The sequence below is a fragment of the Hypomesus nipponensis genome, chromosome 16 (assembly GCF_054491055.1).
Source record: "Hypomesus nipponensis isolate SF chromosome 16, ASM5449105v1, whole genome shotgun sequence".
NCBI classification, from domain to species: domain Eukaryota; kingdom Metazoa; phylum Chordata; class Actinopteri; order Osmeriformes; family Osmeridae; genus Hypomesus; species Hypomesus nipponensis.
This window is the reverse complement of record NC_140376.1, coordinates 3,051,042-3,059,638: the sequence shown is the minus strand read 5'-3', so window position 1 is coordinate 3,059,638 and position 8,597 is coordinate 3,051,042. Positions and strand designations below refer to the sequence as shown.

The following is an 8,597-nucleotide window of genomic DNA, read 5'->3' as shown; positions in this document are numbered from 1 at the left end:
ACACATTTTAGAGTTAATCAAAAATGTGAATATGGCCAGTTGATTCATGTTTGGGGATTTCCTTTTGATTCACACTGTAAAAACAAAATGTGTGTACCTGAAAAAGACTTAAAGCTGCTTTAAAGAAATCGTCATGAGGTTGAACAAAATCACAATCAACATTGAATTAGTCTGCAGTCAATACATAGATAATGAGTTAACACGTCCTAAGTCAAGTTCTCTTTCACACTTTTAGTTTATTTTTGTGTGTGTGTTATCATCGTGTATATGTAAGGGAGTCTTTCAGTGTAAAATGCTGATCATTCGATCAAGATGTGCAGTGGTCACTGGTCGGTCGTAATCCGTTGCTGTTGTTTGACATCGAGACACCATAGCAGCAATATTTTGTACCGTAGAGTTTTTCGGTTACTTTTGATTGCCTTATGGAGACATTTGATATTTCAGTGTGTGCCGTTGTATTTATTTTCTTTCAATAGTTTTCGCTCCTGAGAATATGTACATAGAATTATAAATAGGACATATATAAAGATATATAAAGAAGATATTTTCCATTTTAATTGGAGAATATTATTTTTATTTGGTTTTATTTTTGCTGCTGGCAAGAAATTATTACGATCTACCTAATTTACTGTAGGCTACCATATTCTTTGATGCGTTTATTAAGATACAACCATTTTTAAGTTGTATAAATCGCGCTGTTTCTTTGTATCATATCCGAGTTGTCAGTTTAACAGTACATGCAAATAGGAGTTCTTCCGACAGTTTGTGTTTGTGTAGGCCTAATGTGTTTTCAAATCGCCGTGTGCCCTCAACCAGGGAGTCCTTTACAAAGACGCATGTTTTCCTATGAATATGCATATCAGAAATATGTATTTATGTATATCTGTGTATATCTATTTATGAAGATAAATAGATGACCGTATGTGTGTGCGTGTGTGGACTCAATCAGAACGAATTCAAAATAAAGCAGTTACATGTCTATGAAATGTTTAATCTTTTTCGAATGTCAATATCGTCGCCGTGAAACACTTTTGAATTGTTGGCGTCTGGTTGCCTTGGTGAATAATAAATATAATTGACTTTTGAAAGTCATCATAGTGCTAGCTAGCTTTTCTAGTTAGTCGGCGTTTTCCTTTAGTGGTCGTGTTCTGTGTGTTGGCACAACCAGCATTATAAATTGTAGCTACCTATGTTACTAATTTAATAATGGACTGTAGGTTACAACACACCGCACACAGCAGACGTGTTGGTGAATTAGGCCTACACCAATAGTGTCGTTATTTGAGGGCCCTCTTCATTTAGACATGATGGACAACGGAGATTTCACCGTCCCAAAATGGGAAGAGTTAGATTGCAAGGTTTGGAAATAGCTTCTCTTTTTTTTCAAAATAGTACTGAATCATTTAGCTATAACTTGCAATTATTGGTTACGTTTCGATATGTTTTTATTATACAGTGTCCTGACGAGTCAAACGAAGACCACAGCAGATGCTCAACTCCTGCTTCTGCAGTAACTGATGATGGCAGCTTAAAGAGTGGTGAGTGACAGCCTTGAGACATGGGGTAGGCCTAATTACTACCACAATTTATCCTCACGATTCATAGGACTTATATGCCTTCAGTTTCAGAGTCCATACTATTTAAACAACTTCATTCAGAGATAGATGTTACCCAATGCTTACTATCAGGGACAAATGATGGGCTGGAAGCTTACCTTCAGTCTAAAGTAAAGGTATGACTACTCTATACAAAAGGTTCTTGTCTCTTTATTATTCCACTGTAAAGTTATAATAAATGTTTGCTCCTCACATCCCCAGCCAATGTTAGAGCAAATACACGCAGCGGCAAATAAAGTGGTGGTCAACTGTAAGGATGTAGGTGATCTGAGGAAAGGCCCGCAGGACAGAAACATCCTTCTGCACTGCCCCTCTCTTCAAGAGCTTCTTTTAAAGTTGGGCTTTAGCAAGAACACGGTAGGTGCCATTTGATGAAACCCCACCGTTCTTTTTCGTTATTAATCTATAATGATTCGTATTCAATTTCGGATATCCTGACTGTCTTGCGTGTCACTAAAGGAGGAAATACAAGACTACTTGATCTCGTCTGACCGTGTGTGCTGGCTCTCTGAGATTGAGGCCCTGAAAATGGAGCTGAAAGATACCCAATGTCGACACGAGGCTGTGGTGAAGGGCCTCCATCTCTCCCTGCGTTCCACGGAGCAGAAGAACAAAAACTCCCAGATGGTGCTACAGAGAAGCCTCGGCCAGTCCCAGGAGAAGCTCCACTCCCTGGAGCAAAGCCTGAAGGAGTATGAGGTGGAGGTCGCCTCCTTGCAGCACAGTCTGATGGAGTCCAATGACAAGTCCCAGAGCCTGTTGAAATCTCTACGCATTGCCAACATCAGGATCCAGTCCTCGCAGCAGGATCAGGAAGAGTCTGAGAAGAGAGTCCAGAACCTGCAGCTCGATCTCATGGTCACCAAAGAGAACAACCAGGTCCTGCAGGAGAAATTGGTTTTCTCGGATGAGAACGTCAAGTCTCTCAAGCAGAACGTCAACGATTTAGAGAACGAGTTCCGGCACAGCCAGTGGGACTCTGAGGAGAAAGTGAAGTCTTTGCAGCAGGCCCTAAGCTCCTCTGAGCAAGAGGCCGGGTCGCTCCAGCAGAGCCTGAAGACATCGGAGGAGAAGGTGGTGTCCCTTCAAAACAACCACTGGGCGTTGGAGGAGAAACTCCAATCCGTGCAGGATAACCTCAGCTCCTCTGAAGGGAGAGCCAGGTTCCTGCAGAACTCCCTCAGGAGCACCGAGGAGAAGTCCAAGCTCCTGGACGAGTCCCTCGGGGCCTCGGAGGAGAAGGCCCAGGCCTTGCAGGAGTCCCTGGCCGTCAGAGAGCAGCAGCTGAGCGTGGCCATGGCCCAGAGGCAGTCCCTGGAGAAGTGCAAAGGCCAGCAAGAGGACAGAATCCAGAGCCTGGTGCAGTCTCTCGCAGCTGTGGATAAGCATCACAGTACCACAGTGCTGGAGATGGAGAAGTCTGTGATGAGCTCCAGGGAGAAGGTGGAGATTCTCCAGGGCGCCCTGGACAGGGCGGACGCTATGCATCAGAGGGAGGTGGGGCAGCTTCAACAGATACTAAACAGGACTGTCCAGAAAAAAGAGGCCATTGAGCAAGAGCTCCGTGGTAACGGTAAGGAATCATCGTTATGGCAACGGAATGTCTAAATCTCATCAGACCACCAGGATGTTGAAGACTGACTCTGTATGTTTTGTGGAATGTTTCTAGTGCTAATGCTTATGTTATCCTTGTTAGTGTCTGTATTGAGCAGTAAGTTACTAGAGGAAGAGACCAAGGCAAGCAAAGAGATTGAGAGATCTTTCAAATATGAGAGAGAACTGCAGGACACTATCATGGACCTCAGGTGATTATGTGCAACAACTGACAGAAGATAACACAGGTACACAACGTGTACAAGTAACAGACAGGCAGAGTTACTGACTCTATTGTCTCCACTCATGCAGGCAGAAGCTTAAGGCGCAAACTGACGGGAGAGAGTTTGCTCAGGAGAGCCTCAAGTCGCGTCAGAAGGAACTGGCAGAGCTGCAGCGCCTTCTAGAGGTGGACCTACTGAGGTGCAGAAGCTCCTGCCAGCAGGCCAAGGAACAGAAGAGTCCAACAAACATCCGCCAGAGCAACTTGAAGGTGGACTTGATGAACCTGAAGTCCGGCCTGTACTCAGTCCTGGAGAAGGAGAGCGTGAAAGATGAGCAGAGGAGGCAGGACTGGGTGAAGGTCCTGGACAAAAGCAAGGAATGGGAGCAGAGGGCAGAGAAACTGGTGAGACTGTCAACATGATCTGTGTGATAGATCTTGATGGTCTGGAGCTTTAATTTCGCATCTGCTGCATTCTTTTTGCGTTACAAATGGTCCACCTGCAAATCCGACATGAGGGTGACCTGACCGGGTGTGTTCCTGTGTGTGCAGGTGGACAGTCTAGATTGTCACCAGCTATTGAAGGAGGGAGGGAAGGAGAGGGACCAGCATCGAAGCGGAGGATCGCCCTACTTTGCTGCGTCCCTGCCCCAGAGGAATCGCTCCTCAAGACCTTCCTCTCCTTATACTTATGGGTAACAATAATCACCCCCTCCGGACTCGCTTCACAAACTTTCCCAAATGTGAAACATCCTACTTTCACAGTTTGAGACAGTCAACAGGCTAAGAATAAGTGTGTGGGCTCTTGGCTATTTGTTTTGTTTTGTGTAATGTTATTTTCATCTCATGTCTTCACAGTCATAAATCTGTCGAGGAGAAGCAGTTTGATTCCGGCTCCCAGTGGGGTGTTAGAGATTCTGGATGCGTTCGTCATTTACAGACTGTCCAAAAAAGATTGAAGCACCTGCAGTCAGGTAAAACACAACACAAATCTGAAGGGGTCTGTCTTTCATTTCCCATCCTACCTTCCATTATATACGACATGGTTCAAACAGAAGAGGTTTACATGTAAACGTAGGGGGAGACACTGTAATACAAAGAATCATTCTTAGTGGCATTTTTGGAACATTACATGCTCCATTAACATTGTAATATGTAGTTGAAGTCAATAGGGCCCCAAACTGGAATGTCTTTATTCATGATATCTGTGTTTATTTACATTCTTTAACACAATTACGGATTTAACCGGCTATTGTGTGTCTTTGATTGTCTGAAGTGGGAACTAGGCTAGTAGACCATGTTCTCTGTTCTCGTTTTTTGGGCAGCACATTCCTTCATGTAGGAAATGTTTTCATTTTGTCAAAATGTTTAAACGCACCACTGTATTGACTTTTGTTTTTCTCTCAGTGGATTTCCAGAGGAGTATCAAGGGTTTGCTTCGGATGTCATAACCATCAAGACGAATCCAAGATTTGTTCAGTCTTGTGACTGGGGTGATTTAACTTGAAATAAACTGTTGGTTCAAAAAACAACACAAAAAAACGTTTGTTTTATTTATTGTTGATAGATAGGGGATTCATACAGTTACGTATGAATTCAGTATATAATACTTTGTTTAAATCCATGTGTGTGCGCTGTTGAACTCTAGACATTTTATATCTAGCCTTTTATTGTACATAGATGATTACATTTCTAAGTCTTTAAAACATTTGTCAACGTATCTATCAGTCAGAACAGACGTCTCTCCAATTGGTCAAAACAATTGTCGCTTATAGCTCACGTGCTGGGACGCAGTTTTCCAACCCGGCCTGAGACGGGACACAGAAAGCTCACTGGTGCTCACAAGACTTTTCTAAAGTAGAAATTTGTCTAAAATGGGGACCCGAGATGACGAATACGACTATCTGTTTAAAGGTAAGGTCGATTTATTTGTCGATTAAGTGAAAATCACCTTCAACGTTTTTGAGCTAAATATGAGAAGTTGATAGGAGAGGAAGTCAGTATTCCCCTCCTTAGCTTCAACATAGCTAGCCAGCTAGCTTGGCTGTGCAGGCTAAAAAGATATTCATTTCACTGCGGCCCAAGAATTATGCTAGACCTTTTTCCTTGCATACGTTTTGAAGCGACTGATGTTAGATAGTTTGCAGTGACTCTCGTATGTATAAGTGGGTAATGTTACAATCTAAATTTGGACATAATCAGCTATATGACAAGTGATGGTTAACATACAAGTTCGCAATCATCAGCTACTGAGCGACTTTTTTTTAGCTAGCCACACTAGCTAGCCAAATAACTTAAAACCCGTTTAGTACTGTTAGCTATCAGCAATCACAAACATAGCTCTTTGTCTAGTTGCATCAACAGCAAAATGCAAGTCACTAAATGATTGCTCGTCCTTTGTGTTCTATGCCTAGTAGACGCCCATTTTTTATGTCCCTAAACCAAAGCCATTTACAAAGGACTTATTTATCAAACCTCTCCCTAAACCTTGATTGTTGCCGTTTTCTACAAGTGTTGTTCGGGTTCACATTAAGATGGTGGAAAAAGGAGATTGTGAAAGTAAACCCGACGATTCATCGCTGTCTTAGCTCGTTAGGAAGACTCCCGTGGGAACACCTACTCCAGGCAGTATCTGTGTTTATTGTCCCTGTTGTGCAGATACCTTTGCCTCTGGTCGTCACCGTGTTTATCTTAAGCCTTGGTATCGGTAGGCAGCCCTCATGATGATGGTTACTGACTAATAAGATATTAGTATTCCAGGAATAGCCTCCTTCACAGTGAGCCTAGGCCCTGACCAACCTCAGTGAGTCAGACTGTACCAATCTTAGGCTGGATGTCACAAGTAGCTCATGAGCTTATACAGAAGTGGGAGTCAGCAAGTGACATACAGTATGCTAAAGTGGTATTTGCTACGTTTCTGGAGATGAAGGGAGGGGAAGATTAATTTGAGCTTGGTTTACAGACTATGCTCAGTACTGTGTGTGTTACCAATAACCTGTGAGGGTAGTCGGTGGTCCTCCTCATCGCACACTGTCTTGGATGGTCTAACGCTGTCAGGAGTGTCATGCTTCTCTCTCTGTGTGTGTTCTGTCTCCAGTGGTGCTGATAGGAGACTCCGGCGTGGGGAAGAGTAACCTGCTGTCTCGTTTCACACGGAACGAGTTCAACCTGGAGAGCAAGAGCACCATCGGGGTGGAGTTTGCCACCCGCAGCATCCAGGTGGACGGCAAGACCATCAAGGCCCAGATCTGGGACACGGCCGGCCAGGAGCGCTACAGAGCCATCACCTCCGCGTGAGTAGGGGGGCGGGGCCTCCGCCCAAGAGACAGGAAGTACAGGGGTGGAGAACAGGAAGACGTCTCCACGTGACGTGTGCGTCCAGCCCTCTGACCCTCCGTGCTCCCTGCTCTGTCCTGGCCAGGTACTACCGAGGGGCTGTAGGGGCTCTGCTGGTGTATGACATCGCCAAGCATCTGACCTATGAGAACGTGGAGCGCTGGCTGAAGGAGCTGCGGGATCACGCTGACAACAACATCGTCATCATGCTGGTGGGCAACAAGAGTGACCTGCGTCACCTCAGGGCCGTGCCCACGGACGAGGCTCGCGCCTTCGCAGGTACGCACTCCGAGCCCTGGCCGAGGCAGCAATGCACTCTGGGTATCCAGAAATGCAAATAGATTCTCTCCCAGTGTGTCCCTTTGTTCAGCCTTCTCTCTGTCTCTCCCTCAGAGAAGAACACTCTGTCGTTCATTGAAACTTCGGCCCTGGACTCCACCAATGTAGAAGAGGCTTTCAAGAACATTCTAACAGGTAAGCAACTTGAGCACTTATTTATTAAGTGTTGAACCTGTAATCAATCAACCGTTAAAGGCCAACATATCCTTTTTCCCCTTCAGAAATCTACCGGATCGTATCGCAGAAGCAGATAGCTGACAGATCTGCACATGACGAATCACCAGGCAACAATGTAGTGGACATCAGTGTTCCCCCGACCACCGATGGGCAGAAAGGCAACAAGCTGCAGTGCTGCCAAAACCTGTGACACTCAAAGCTTCCCTTCCTCCTCTTGTCTCCTCTCTTAATGTCTGCTTTGCTCCAGAGTGTTCTGCTGCTACGGTAGACTGTCAGTACCTCCTGTGTGTTTAGATGTTTCACTGACTCACTAGATTACATTCCTTTTATTGTTCTTCTTTTTGATTTCCAAAGTTTAGTTTGTCTGTTGTTCATTGTCCTCCACAGACTTTGAATATAGTTTCTTCTCTCCCTCCCCCTTTTCCTTTTGCAATGATTTGTGGACTCTGATCATGTGACCTGCTCCTTTGGGAGGAGCAGTGAGGAGTCAGCTTGTCCAGAACTTCCTGTTGCTTTCCTTTGAGTCCCAGAGTGCTGAGATTGGCATAAAATAACGAAGTGGGACATGTGGAATGGTGTCCTACTGCAACTGATAGATAAGGACTTTTTTTTTTGTATGTATGTATGTATAGTCCACAGGGATACCAAAGGAGGTAAATGCAATCATTTCCAAACTTGGGTTATCTCATCTAAGCAGTGCAAGATTGGACCTTTTCCAGTTGTGCTTTTTTTTTACGTGACTGATCGCTGCTGTTATTCACTGGGCTCACTGTAGTTGGTTCATGTTAGGTCGCTCATCCAGCTTTCTGTGAATATGCAGCTTCTTTTTCCAGCCAATCATTTAAAATGATTTTGCCATGTAACTATTTTAGAATTACTCTTAACACCTTGGATCAACAACACTCAAAGCTAGCTGATTGTTGTCTGGGAAATGTTGCTTTTGTGAAATACTTTAAAAATGAGTGTGGTTTGTTTTGTAGGAGTAAGATGGAGCAGAATGTGAATTGTTATTGGTCCCTTGACAAAGAGAATGCATTTCACTTCCTTCTGTTTAGTCCAGACAGTTGATTGGTCAACTGGGGCGATCAACAGAAGTGTTGCTATAGTCTGTTTGGCTCTCTAACATGCCTTATATATTTTTTTCTTTCTGGTGGAAATGCCTTGTTTTGGAGTGTGGATGTATACCGTCTTCCTGTCACATGTCCAACTTTTACATCAGTAACACATCATCTTTTAACATGCCTTTTCATCATTAATTATTCACACATGGAAATAAACCTATTTCATGACCAGTTGGCAGATATTTTCTTGGA

At 44.1% G+C, this 8,597-nt stretch overlaps 2 protein-coding genes across 2 annotated transcripts; both read left to right on the top strand.

The window, feature by feature from the left end:
- Positions 1–1,063: 1,063 nt before the first annotated feature.
- Positions 1,064–4,970, top strand: LOC146254378 (uncharacterized). Its single transcript, XM_084676446.1, has 10 exons — positions 1,064–1,358; positions 1,457–1,538; positions 1,623–1,732; positions 1,818–1,973; positions 2,076–3,189; positions 3,313–3,421; positions 3,522–3,837; positions 3,985–4,127; positions 4,291–4,406; positions 4,840–4,970. The coding sequence occupies exons 1-10, from the start codon at positions 1,305–1,307 to the stop codon at positions 4,881–4,883; spliced, it is 2,244 nt and encodes a 747-aa protein (XP_084532572.1). The 5' UTR covers positions 1,064–1,304; the 3' UTR covers positions 4,884–4,970.
- A 233-nt stretch (positions 4,971–5,203) lies between these two features.
- LOC146254377 (ras-related protein Rab-11B) lies at positions 5,204–8,576 on the top strand. The gene is made up of 5 exons (XM_084676452.1): positions 5,204–5,346; positions 6,530–6,725; positions 6,854–7,047; positions 7,162–7,242; positions 7,329–8,576. Exons 1-5 carry the CDS (start codon positions 5,307–5,309, stop codon positions 7,472–7,474), a joined length of 657 nt encoding a protein of 218 aa, XP_084532578.1. The 5' UTR covers positions 5,204–5,306; the 3' UTR covers positions 7,475–8,576.
- Positions 8,577–8,597: the final 21 nt, after the last annotated feature.